This window comes from Camelus dromedarius, chromosome 17, assembly GCF_036321535.1.
Source record: "Camelus dromedarius isolate mCamDro1 chromosome 17, mCamDro1.pat, whole genome shotgun sequence".
Classification (NCBI taxonomy): domain Eukaryota; kingdom Metazoa; phylum Chordata; class Mammalia; order Artiodactyla; family Camelidae; genus Camelus; species Camelus dromedarius.
Window position 1 is genome coordinate 18,508,624 of NC_087452.1, and position 13,267 is coordinate 18,521,890.

Below are 13,267 nucleotides of genomic sequence, written 5' to 3' on the forward strand. Positions count from 1 at the left end.
TCCGGTGAGCGGCAGCCGCCGGTTATGACGACTCCCTCCTCCCGAGCAGCTGCCGCCTCCTCCGTAGCCCGGCTCCCCCGGCTCCAGGTGGGACTCGCCCCGCGCCCCGCGGAGCCTTCACCCGCGGCCCCGTCTCTGCCGCGGCCGGGCTGCTCGCCTCTCTGGGCCGGGCGCGGCGGGCGCTTCTGCCCGCTCCCGGCGTGGCTTCCCGGCGTGCTGGCGCCTCTCCCCCGGTCCGCCTGCGCCTTCCCATCGCGGCGGGCCGAGGAGGCGGGCGTGCGGAAGCCGCCCCTGGCCGCGAGCGCCCGGCCCCTTCACGGTGCCTGCAGCGGCGCGCAGGACTCCCGGGCGCCGGAGGGGCGCGGGGCGGGATGCGGGGTCCCCGGCCTGCGCCGCCTTGACCGGGTTTCCCAGATCGGGGCGGAGCGGCTCTCCAGACCCCTCCCAGGAGCGCGGGCGACCCCGGCGCCGGGAGGGGGTGCGGTGCAGGGTGGCGGGCGGACCCCGGGGATCTCCGCGCCCGGAACCCCAGCGCGGCAGCGTGGCCGCGGAAGGGCGCTCGCCGCTGACCCCGCCGCCCTGGTTCCACTGACGTTCTAGCGGACAGCTGGTGGACCTCACCTGGGCATCTCAGGCAGCCAGGCCCTTATTCACCCCCTGCCTTGTACCGACCGTGAGACTTCTAGCACTAGTTGGGGCGAGTCGTTTAGAAGGGTCTCAGATGCGTTTAACTTTTCATCTGTCCACCACCTTCTTTAAACTTTCCCAAGCTCTGTCACAGAGCGTCGCCCCATCACTCCCACTGTGGCCCTATCAGCCGAGGTTTCACCTCTCATCATCTTTCAGGCTTTTTCCTTTTTCCTTCCCCTTCTTAGGCCTGTGGCAATCCAGTCAAGGGAAGCGGAGGGAGCCAGCTGTTTTGTGCTGAAGGAAAAAGTAGCTCAGCCGCTAAAGCTTCCATCCGCTGGAGAAGTGCGCCCGCCCATCCCTGGGGGCTGTCTTTGCAAGAGGACTCTACACCCGAAAGGCTCTTTGCCAGGCCCTGGGGTTGTGGTTTCATGCACCAGCAGTCACCGCCTTCTAGTTTATACAAGTGGATACGTGCCCTCTGCAAATGCCAGGTTTCTGATCTGAGTCTTTAGATTTTTCCCTTGACCTAAGCGTTATTCCGTCTCCATGGATCAGTGGGTTTAGTTATGGTTAGAGCTCAGCCGAGGGCAGTGGACTTGGATAACCAAAGATCAGAACTTGGTCAAGGCAATGGCCTTACTAATGGGAGGCATGCGCCAAAGGACCGGCCATTCTGCTGGCTGGACCTGAAGGCTCGGGTTGTAGTAAGGCCCGCGGAGCTGTGTGATTCAATGAGTCCGATTACTATGGTGAGAACCAGGCAGATTGTTCCCGGGAATGTTTTATCTGCTGAGTGTCCTGTTGGCCTGTACCAGCTGGTGCCTGTATAAAGTGGACCATCTCCTTCCTGCTCCCTGTTAAACTCTGGACTGTTAAGTTACTGTGTTGAGCGTGGTACCTGCAGCCTTAAGCCAAAGAAAGGGCACGTGAGCCAGGCCTTCTGCTTAGGGCTTATCTCACTAAATGCCAAGCTCCCTGCTTACAGGTTATCTCATTAAATGATCTTCTCTCTTAATATGTCCTTTAATTCAAAATATCACCTGGATGTGAAAGTCTACCTTGGCATCCTTTTAAGGTAATGTTTCATTTCTGACAGGTTTTGGAGACCTGAAACATCACAACAGCTTCTGGGGAGGTTCTGAGGATTAAGGAGGTAAATATTTTCATTATAAATGGAGTCACTGTTTCTATGTATGTATTTTTAAATTTTGTGTAATTGCTATCAACTCACCATTAGGTCAAAGTCCCAAGTGAAAATATTAATTCAGATCACCTTTATAACAGGTAACAGAGCCACCTGAAAGAACCACTTTATTTACCACTCCAGAGGGGAAAGGGATTTCTTCCTGGTCTCCCCACTGTTCAGTTACGATTCCCTTGGCCTTGGAACTTGAGGCCTGATTGAACATAGTAAAGGGTCCCATCTTCATTGCCCAGAGTCAATGAAGATTGATACTGAATGTTAGGTTTTCCAGTGTGTCCCAGCGACAGCAGACCTTGATGGGGAGCAGCTAATGTGAACTAGGGCCCTCTCATCTGCTCGAAAAAGCACTTTAAAAAAAATAGAGCAAAGAAACCACTAAAGTGAACCCCAAATGCCATAATTATTATCTATGAAATATAAGCAAAATCTGGTCTAAGAGATTTAATCCTCCTGGGGTGAGTTAGAAATAGATAGAAATGCTGTAAGGCTTGTGACCATTACCTCCGTTCATGATACGAAGGCAGGGCTGGGAGTGTTTAAGGGCACAGCCTCGGAGGCAGACTCCCTGGATTTCACTCCTGGCGTTTTCTTAGCCTTAGTTATTACTGTCATAGATTGTTATTATACCCACTAGACGGTAAGCTTCACAAGGGCTCGGAGTTTGGTTTCTGACTGCATGTTCCTTGCTGTGTCTTGTACTTAGAAGAGTACCTGGCCCGTGGTATAGTCTCACAAGCTGTCGTGATTGTTAGTTTTGATTCAACAGGCACACACTTGCTTGAAACCATTGCACTTCCTTTCTTCCCTCTCCCTGGCATGTTTTCCTTGCTCCTCATCATGCAGACCTTAGGTCAAATGTTACGTAGCACCCTGCACCCCCTCCCACATGGCTTTAAAGTTTTATTTAATGAACATTGAACATAGCATTTAATGTGCCAGGTACATCTGGACACCTTACCAGTATTTAACTCACAACAGCCCTATGAGGAAAGTTTCTTCTGATTTCCATTTTACAGACAGAAAGGCTGAGGCACAGAAAGGTAAAATAACTTGCTCAAGGTCATAGAGTTTAGGAAGCTGCAGCGAGGTTCAGTCTTCGGTGGTCTCACTTCAAAGTCCATACGCTTAACCGGCACACTGTGTTGTCTGTCTATTACTTTACTTATTCGGGTATCCTATTAATGTCTGCCCCCCATCTTTGTCAATAAAGTTTTCCTAGGATACAGCCACTGCATTCCTCTAGCATAGCTATGGCTGCTTTCCTGACAAAGGCTCTGTTGAGTTGTTGCCACAGAGATTGTTTGGCCTACGAAGCCAAAAAAATTTTACTCCTTGGCCCTTTCCAGAAAAGGTTTTGCCGGCCCCCTGGTTTATTTGATTCACAGCCCTTGTCATCATCTGAAGTCGTTTATTCATCTGATTACTTGTCTGTTGCGCTAGGTGGGAAGCTCCACGAGGACAGGGGTCTCTCCTGTTTTGTTTACACCTGTCTCCCTGCTCCTAACGCCGTGCCTGGCGTAGAACAGGTACACAGTCAATGTCTGTTGACTACAGGACCATTATGCAGTGAAGTAGCAAAGTTCGTCGTGATTGTGCTTAGCCCTTGGCCCCTCTGACATTTAAAGGCTATGTCTTAATGAGGATGTTTTCCACTTGACCCTTAGGTTTGGCGGTTGCTATGTTAATGCTGCTGGTCTTCGGAGTGCTGCTTCATGAGCTCCCGTTGAGTGGCCAAGACAAGGCTCCTTCCCAGGCCGATGGCGTTCCAGGCTCACCTCTCTTTAACTATGCCAGCCTCCGCCTGCCTGAAGAGCACATGCCCTTCTTTTTGCACAATAACAGGCACATTGCCACGGTCTGTGGGAAAGACTCGCATTGTCCTTATAAGGTAAATACTACTTCTACCCTTCTTGTATATTTTTCAAAGGATGCAGTTAAGGCCGGATGACTAGTTCTGTTTTATAACTCAAACGTGAAAGTAGACTTCTAGCTCTTGGTTTTAACTGTGGGTCCATCAATGTTTGTATTTCATCTAATACTTCCAAGTGACTCAGCTTTGCTTAGAATTATGTCCTGCTCCCAAGAGTGAGATTTAAAATTGAAATCACTAGTAGAATAAACAGACAGCCTACAGCATGTGTATACTCTGTCAGTGAAGTAAGTTAGATTTGATGCAGAGAAGAATAACCAGTTAAAAGTAACTAAAGAATTTCACACCTCTTCTTTCTTAAACTGCACTTAAGAGGGTCTCTTAGCACTTGATTTCGGTAATAACACCTCTGCCTCTGTCTCCACATAATTAAGAGTGTTACTGCGGCTTTCCTCTTGTTTTAGAGTTGTTGGAAAGGTTTCAAGTTGGAGCCCATTAAGACATCTCACGAGGCCTCGGAGATCAAAGCTGGGGGTTGGGAGGCTTTTCCTTTCCCATGGTGCTGGCACAGGAAGCATGTGGAGGAACAGAGCTGGGAATCCGACTGGCTCGGCCCCTGGGGCCTTGCAGAACAGCATTCTGAGCAACCTGGCCAGCAGCAGCTGTGGGTCCCCCAAGGGCTGCTGAGCTGTGGCATTTTCTGTGGTCTCAGCTGATCTGGATTGATGAGTAAAGTTGCTGATCCAGTCAATTTAGCTGTGATACTGTAGGTGATAGAAATTCCCATTTTTATGATACTAGGGACTGATTATAGAATCAGTTTACTCACTGGTTTCATTAAAGCACTTCAAGAAATTCCAATTCAAGTGGTCAGTGGTAGTCTAGGGAAAGCTCAGGCTTTTGTTTGGGGGACACACATGGTGAGGGGCAGTGGTGATTAAGGACAGTTGTCATTAAGAACCTGGAGACTGCTTCTCTTAGAATTTACTTATTTCTGTTACATGAGTACATAGTGTAAAATGTAAAAGTGGAAGTTCTAGGAAGATGTGTTTTCTTCATGGAAAAATCTAACAGTCCTCTCTAAATGTTGGAAGAAGGTAGACCACCTAAACATACACTTCTTATGTTCCAGAAACACTTAGAAAACTTAAACTACTGCTGGGGTTATGAGAAATCCTGCAAACCAGAGTTTAGGTTTGGTTACCCTGTTTGCACCTACGTCGACATGGGATGGTAAGTTTCCAGATGGAATACCTCCTCCCCCGTACTTAGTCTCCTTTCTCTGCAGTGTATGCTGATGACTCTTTTGGTATTAGATAGTAATTCCTTTAGCTACTAAATTTGCTTACCCAGACATAAGTTCAACTTGACTGTCTCCCACTGGGACAGGAATATCTCTGATTTCCTCTGCCAGAGGGAGAAAACAGAAAACATTTTCCCCCAACATATGCTAAGAAGATAAATGGATGGTTTCCCCTTGATTCCAGAGAAGAGAGTTAAATATAATCAATATTTCCAATACATGCAGGGTAAATGGGTAAAGAAAATACAGTAATTAACAGATCATCGTCTTCAGTTCCAGATGATCCCAACTTTATACATTTCCATTGCGTATTTTTATTATAGGGGAGTAAACCTGTAAATCAGTTATTTTGGTAAGTTCAGGTAGTGAGGAATAGGTTTTTGAAAATTATGATAGTTTACTTCAAAAAATTAAAGTCATGACAGACTTCTAGCAACTTAATCTTTAGAAAGAAAATTCCAGGTCCAGAAAAAGTAAAAAGATAAATGTCACAGAATTTTTTTGTTTGCAAATAGGACGGACACTCTTGAATCAGCCCAGGACATATTCTGGAGGCAAGCTGACTTTGGATATGCTGGAGAGCGGCTGGAGGAACTCCATGTGCTCTGCCAGCCCGAGGAAACGGTGGGTGTTTAGCCCCTTCACAAATGAACATGTTTATTTAAAATACCCACGGTGGTTAGGTTGTAATGTAAAAACAAGATACTGGCACTATGAAAGGAATCCCTCACTCTCAAACATTTACTAGCCTGGTATTTTATTTAACTTCCAAAACCAAGTTGGTCTGTTTCAGTTGGAAGCCATGTCCTTATTTTCACACTTACATCAGATGGTCATATTTTGAGGCAGTTAAACTGTTTCTAGGTTTAGAATGTTTCCCCCAGCATATGCTAAAGAAGATAAGTTGATAAATTACATCTTATAAATTCCCTTGAAAGTAGTTTCAGACAGATGATACACCCCCCCCCCACTGTGCTGCTCTGTGTCTGTTTAGCCCTTCACAGTTTGCAAAAAGCTTTTCTATATGTTAGCTGCTCTGATTCTCACAGTGTAGCAGATACGCAGAGCACATATAACGGAAAGAAGAGGAAAACGGAGTCCTCAGAGAAGTTAAGCAACCTCTCCAAGACCACACAGCTACTAAGTAGAATTATACACCTAGAATGAAAATGCAGATTTTTTTTTCTGTGTGCCTTCAGCCATACCACATTGCTCTCAGTGGGTAAGGCAAACACACTGACAGGAAGCAGTTTTGGAGGAGTAAGTAGGAGAGCAGGCTCCAGACTGCCGGGTTCAAATCTTGATTAGTGGACAGGGAACCCAACCTTTTGGTGTTTCAATTTCTCTTGCTTTACAGCCATGTCTGTTTTACAGCTTGTGGTAAAGCTGAAATGAGATTCTGGATTAAAAAATACTCCGTGTAGGGCTGGGCTCCCAGCAAAGGGCTCAGTGATCGTTTTAAAGGCCTAGAGAGTTGTAAGCATTTATGATTAAGGTCCATGCCTCTCTAACCCAGTGTTCCTAAGCCCTGCCCAAGCGGCTGACATGTCAGGGGTCTCTGTCATCTCCAGGCAATCCAGGAAATCAAAAAAAAAAAAAAAAAAAAGTTTAATTTGCTTGCACTTAAAAACAGACTTTGTGTTCTATAGCGCTTTTTTGGGGGGGGGGGGGGTGTCACATAGTAGAACTTTAAGTGATTCTAGCCAGGCAGCTGATCCTGAAGGTTGGGAGGCATGGCATTAACCTGCACTGCTGCAAGTGTCTTTAAAAGACGTTGCTTTATAGTTTGACTGGAGTCTAATGAAAGGGCAGGGAAAAGCCATAACACCACCTTGCACATCTCTTCCAAAGTGGTTTGTAGAATGCTTTCCTGGCCAAGATCTGTTTTGCATATGTTTCGTGCTATCAGACTGTGATCCCCTTACCAACTGCAGATTCCCAGACACCACGTGGCTCAAGATTAATGGCCATGAAGGGTCACTGGGTGTTATGGGAAAAACAACAAAATGGCATTTAAATTTATAAATACAGTCCAGAGCAGATAAAGGTTTCTGAGGCTATCCCTCTCTTACCATAATCCAGATTGGTGGAAGTAGAGACAAGCTCCGCTGGTTGACTCATCAACTCTTTCACATGAGTGATTTAGAAAACACTTTACGTCAGTCCTTGACGTCCTTTACGCCAGTCCCGGTCGTCTTTTACGTCAGTCCCGGCCCATTATGTCAGTTCCAGACGTCCTTTACGTTAGCGGCTGATGTCATTTACGTCAATCGCTGTCTTACGTTACGTCAGTTTCGGTCGTCCGTTACGTCAGTCCCAGGCGTCCTTTACGACGGTACTAGATGTCCTTTATGTCAGTTCTTGACGTCCTTTACAGCAGCCGCTGACGTTCGTACGTTAGTCCTAGACGTCCTTTATGTCAGTGATTTAGGAAGTGTACGGAGAGTGTTTCTCAACCCTCTCGTGTTACTGTTGAGAGAGACTCCCACAAGTGTTAAGATTTGCAGAAAGTACTTATTCAAATTGGAAAATTGCAGTTTCTGTCTTGCATATTAATGTTTCTTATGTGCGCATTCTTCCTCGTTTGCTTTGTCTCCTCTTTGGAAGATGCTTTTTCACGTGGCTGTGGGGATAGCGAGAGTTCTGAATGCTGTTTGTTTGTTTTCCAAGACGATGAAATGAACCACAAATGCCCCCTCTTGGCTCTTTAAAGTAACTTGAAAGTGTGTAAATTGGCAAAAGTATGCTTGGCCAAGGTCTGCTGGAGAGAAGAATCCTTCAGCAGAAGCAGTCACTGGGAAGCCTTCTTCATCACATTGTGCGGTTGGAACCCGAAGGGAGCATGCTGTCAGCATGATGTCTTGCAAGTCCGGATGTGTCCTCAAAGTGTTAATACCCGAAGTTATTTTTTCTTGTTTCTCAACCTTATTTCAGAATGACTCAAGTCTTGTGTGTTCCCGTTACCTTCAGTACTGCAGAGCAACCAATCTCTACCTTGATTTAAGAAACATCAAGAGAAACCACGACAGGTACTTAAGTGATTGATGTTAAAATCTGGTGGAAACTGTGAAATATTTTCAGGTCCAGAAATATGCCTTGATTTGCCTCCTAATATTGTGGTGATGAGGTTGGGTAATGGGTGGAATCCACATTGGCCACATTGGCCATTAACCAGTTGATCATTATGAAACTAGGTTATGGGTACATCAGATTCCTTATACCATTCTGCTACTTTTGTATACGTTTGAAATAGTCTATTATAAACAGTTACCTTCTAATAAAAAACTGATTTGGGAAATTGGTAAACCCCTTCAGTGACAACTCATGTGCCTGAGTCATGAAAAAAATTTCTCAACTTAATTTTTTGTTTTCCACCAGATTTAAGGAAGATTTTTTCCGGAGTGGGGAAATCGGAGGACACTGTAAACTTGACATTCGTATGTTGATGTCTGAAGGTCAGCGCAAAAGCCCTCTGCAGTCTTGGTAAGATTTTTTTTTTTAACTGTATTTCTGAAATATTTGCCTTTATTTTAGGTTCTTGCAGATTTTGGTAGGGACTCTCAAATGGAAAATGTTATTTCATTTGTAGATAATTTGGCATGAGCTTCTGGGGAATGGTGTCTCCAGAGTGAATCATGAGTTGTATCTGAGATATATACATCTGTGTAAATTATTAGAAAGTATAATCTAGTACTTACTGTTTAATAATGAAAGGAAAAATTTTCAAGATGAATTTTTATTAACTTCTCATAATTGCTGCATGTGTTTAAAAAATACACATTTATTAAAGTATATAACAAGCCTATAGAGAAATCTAATACCGTTTGGATTATGAAAAAGTGAACTCACTTGAATAATTTTTATCTGGGTCAGAAATAGACCTTCATCAGCACCCCAGGCTCCCTCCCAGTCACAGCCCCCACCCTTCTTTCCAAAGGCAAACACTATCCTGATTTTAAGCACCTTTGATAAACTGTTTGAACTTTGTATAAAATTGGGTAACACATTTTGATTTAAAATAGCTTATTATTAAACTAGTTCTATCAAGAAATTTACCATTTCTAGAAATTAAGGACTTAAGGTACTTTAAAAAGCTTTTCATTTTAAAATAATTTGAGATTTGTGGAAGTGTAGGAACAGTTTAAAAATGGTGCATGAAATTTAAAAATAGTTCAAGAAATTTCCATCGTACCTTTACCCTAGATTTCTCTAATGATAACATCTTACATAACCATAGCACAGTGATCAAACCCAGGAAACTGACATTGCTACAATGTTATTAACAACACATTTGAATTTTATTAATTCTTATTTGCATTGTTTTTTTTGGAGGGATAGTTCTATAAAATTTATATCATATGTTTAGGTATATGTAACCACTATCATAATCAGGATTCAGAACTGTTCTCTAATCCTAGGAGCTGTCATGTTCCCCTTTATAGTCACATAGAACGCTCCTATGTAATGTTTTTTTTTTCCTTTTTATTGAGGTGTAGTTAATATATGGTATTTTATAAGTTTCAGGTGTATAACATAGTGATTCACAATTTTTAAAGGTTCTCCATTCATAGTTATTATAAAATACTGGCTATATTCCCTGTGTTGTACAATATGTCCTTGTAGCTTATTTATTTTATATCTAATAGTTTGTACTTCTTAAACCCCCACCTATATTTTGCCCCTTCCCCTTCCCTCTCCCCACTGGAAACCGCTAGTTTGTTCTCTATATCTGTGGGTCTGTTTCTTTTTTTGTTTTGTTTTATTTTTTAGATTCCACACATAATACAGTATTATATCATACAGTATTTGTCTTTCTCTTTCTGACTTATTTTATTTAGCATAATGCCCTCCAAGTCCATCCATGTTGTTGCAGATGGCAAAATTTCATTCTTTTTTTATGGCTAAGTAGTATTCCATTGTGTATATTTAGATAGCACGTGATATATACATACACGCATATATCTTTACATTGCATCTTCTTTATCCATTCTTCTGTTGATGGATACTTCAGTTACTTCCATATGTTGGCAATCATAAATAATGCTGCTGTGAACATTGGGGTGCATGTATCTTTTTGAATTAGTGTTTTCATTGTTTTTCGGATATATACCCAAAAGTGAAATGGCTGAGTCATGTGCTAGTTCTAGTTTTTTGAGAAACCTCTGTACTGTTTTCCATGGTGGCTGCACCATTTACATGCCCACCAACGGTGTATGAGGGTTCCCTTTTCTCTGCATCCTTGACAGCATTTGTTGCTTGTGTTCTTTTCTGACAGGTGTGAAGTGGTATCTCATTGTGGTTTTAATCTGCATTTTTCTGATGATTAGCATTGTTGAGCATCTTTTTGTGTGCCTGTTGATCATCTGCTTGTCTTTGGAAAAATGTCTTTTCAGGTCTTCTGCCCATTTTTTTAAATCAGGTTGTTTGTTTTTTTGATGTTGAGTTGTATGAACTGTTTATATATTTTGGATATTAACCTCTTATCATTCATATCATTTGCAAATATATTTTCCCAATCTGTGGATTGCCTTTTCGTTTTGTTGATGGTTTTCTTTGCTGTGCAATAGCTTTGAAGTTTAATTAGGTCCTATTTGTTAATTTTTGCTTTTATTTCCTTTGCTTTAGGAGACAGTTCCAAAAAAAGTTCTTACATTTATGTCCGAGTGTTCATTTCTGAGGTCAGACATTCATCCTAAGCGAGCCATTCAGAATGACAGTCTACGTTACATTTGTGTGCCATCTTACAGTCTGTAATGCAAGATCTTTCTTGACTTAAACTTTTGCAGTAGGAATTGCTGTATTCTAGTGGACATTTTGATTCCTAGTACACTTCGATATCTGAGATCAAAAGTCAAATATTTGGTATTTGCTTCCTAATACTTTTTGACATCATGATAATTCCCTATGGTATGTTTGTATCAATTGTTTGTTGCTGTATAATAAGTTACTCATGTAGCAGCTTGAAACAATAAGCATTTTTTAGCTCCTGAAGTTCCTGACAGCCAGGATTTAGGGGCAGCTTAGCTGGGTGGTTCTGGCTCAGGGTCTCTCAGGAAATTGCATTGAAGCTGTTGACAAGGCCTGTAGCCATCACTGGGCCCAGCTGGGTCTGGAGAATCCGCTTCCTAAGCTCATTCGTGTTTTTGTCATCTTCAGGTTTTCTGCTCTGGCTGTTGGCCAGTCAGTCGTATCATTTCTTTACCATATGGGCCTCTGCCTAGTGCTGCTGACAGCTTGGCAGCCGGCTTCCCCAAAAATGTGTGTCTAAGAGAGAGGGAGAGAAAGAAAGAGAGAGAGAGTGATGGAGAGAGGGAGAGAGAGAGAGTGCACGCATGTCCCGAGATGGAGGCTGCAGTCTCTGTATCCCCTAATCTGGGAAGTGACACCCTCACTTCTGCCGTATTCTGCTCATTGGCAGTGAATCACTAAGTCCAGCCCCCACTCCAGGGGAGGGAATTCATCTCCACCTCTTGAAGGGAGAAGTATTAAAGAGTTTGTGGACATATTTTTGAAACCACTACAATAAATAGTTCAGCATTATGCACATTTTAAAAGGATCTTTTGATATTTATCTTACCTTCAGATGTGTTCTCAGAGATGAACAGGTACAGGTGATCTTCACGTTGACTTGTGCTTGTCTTCTTTTGTATGGAAGAAATTTGCACCAGGTGGCTTCCTAAGTTGTTTTCTTCTTTTTAGGTTTTTTTTGGGGGGCAGGGAGATTAGGTTTCGTTCTTTATTTTTAGAGGAGGTACTGGGGATTGAACCCAGGACCTCCTGCATGCTAAGCATGCGCTCTACCATGTGAGCCTTACTCTCCACCCGAAGCTGTTTTCTGAGAAAAAGACTTTCCTTTCCTCTGGGAAGGATAGTCGTCTGCTGTCTTTCCAAGGCACTCAGTAATTCTTGGTTGCCATCTTTCTCAGAATCCAAGAAGATTCTCTGGGTGAGTGTCACTTCCGAGCTTCTTCAGACTGTAAGAAACCTTTCTGAGTCTTCCCACTTTACTGGTAGATTTTTTTTTTAGTCAACTCTATGTAAATTTCTTCTTTGTCAGGCAAGTTCCTGGTTGGTCTTGCACATGAGGCAAAAAATTTAAACCCATTTTTGTCTCTTGACTCAATATTAAAATCGAAATCAAGTTATAGAAGCGTTAGTAAGAAAAGTTCCACATGTCTTTATAAGAGACGTTTTCTGGAAGTAAGATCCCCTTAAGGAACAGATCCTAAGTTACAGTGTTGCAGTGGGAAGTTCAGGAGGATCGCTTTGAAAGCATCTCCAAATTCTTCATTCCAGGTTTGCTGAGCTACAGAGCTACACTCAGCTCAACTTCAGACCTGTAGAAGATGCTAAGTGTGACATTGTTATCGAAAAGCCAACCTACTTCATGAAATTAGATGCAGGTGAGAAGTTAATTTGTCTGTTTTTTATTTATTGGTCAATGTGACTTTGTTCATTTTTTTGATAAATGTCCTATAACTTTGGGAGCACAGTGTGACATTAAACAGTAGATTTGCCTTTTGCTTGCTTCTCTGAAGAAGTGAACTAATTTGCCCACTGTTTTATATTTTTGGCATTTTGGAAGAAATCATCACATTTATATCAGATGTCTCAATCAAAATCAAAAGATGAGAGAAGAAAGCATTGGTGCACCTTTTGTAACTAAATTTGCCCTGTCTGGTTTCTCTAATCGCTTGATTTAGCTTGTGCTTCAGTAGAACTTTTTAAAAATTAAAAGCCACGTATATGTGTAAGTGGGGAAGGAGGGGCCATGACCTCTTCTGGCAGACTTTCTGATACCATCTCCGTGACTAAAGTTAACTTAAAATTCTTTGGGAAGTAAACCTTGCCATATATTCTTGAAAAAAAAGTTAAAATTACTTTCCTGTTTCTGGTTATAACGTCTCACTCTGCACATGCAAGCGCAGTTTTCACTCTGTGAGCTCGTGGCCCTGGAGGGGAGAAACAAACCAATGACATTCTCTGCCTCACTATCAGAGGTGACGATTTCTGTGCCACACCATACCCAAGTTCATGAGAGGCCGAGCTCACGGTGAAATACGGAGAACCCTCTGTCACGAATATTTCAGAATTCCTCTAATTTATTGATTGTATTTTTAATGTGCTCTGCCTTCTGAAGTCATAATTCTTTCATTACAAAGTATGAGGTTCAGAAATCAGGCAAATTGAGGTTTGGGAATGAGAGCAGGTAAAATGCTGTGTTTAAGGTCCGACTCATTTTTAAAGCATGCAGATTTAA

General features: G+C 42.9%; 1 protein-coding gene across 2 annotated transcripts in view; it reads left to right on the plus strand.

Annotated features, from left to right (window-relative positions):
- EOGT (EGF domain specific O-linked N-acetylglucosamine transferase) overlaps positions 1-13,267 on the plus strand; it is a 30,199-nt gene continuing 16,932 nt past the window's right edge. Inside the window, exons 1-9 of one of the 2 annotated variants that reach the window (XM_031470709.2) lie at positions 1-87; positions 876-1,121; positions 1,727-1,783; positions 3,499-3,722; positions 4,837-4,937; positions 5,523-5,631; positions 7,942-8,036; positions 8,386-8,490; positions 12,304-12,410. In XM_031470709.2, the coding sequence (XP_031326569.1) occupies positions 3,513-3,722; positions 4,837-4,937; positions 5,523-5,631; positions 7,942-8,036; positions 8,386-8,490; positions 12,304-12,410 (727 nt within the window). In that variant the 5' untranslated portion in view covers positions 1-87; positions 876-1,121; positions 1,727-1,783; positions 3,499-3,512. The remainder of the gene's footprint in view (positions 88-875; positions 1,122-1,726; positions 1,784-3,498; positions 3,723-4,836; positions 4,938-5,522; positions 5,632-7,941; positions 8,037-8,385; positions 8,491-12,303; positions 12,411-13,267) is intronic. The other variant, XM_031470710.2, reaches the window with a different exon arrangement.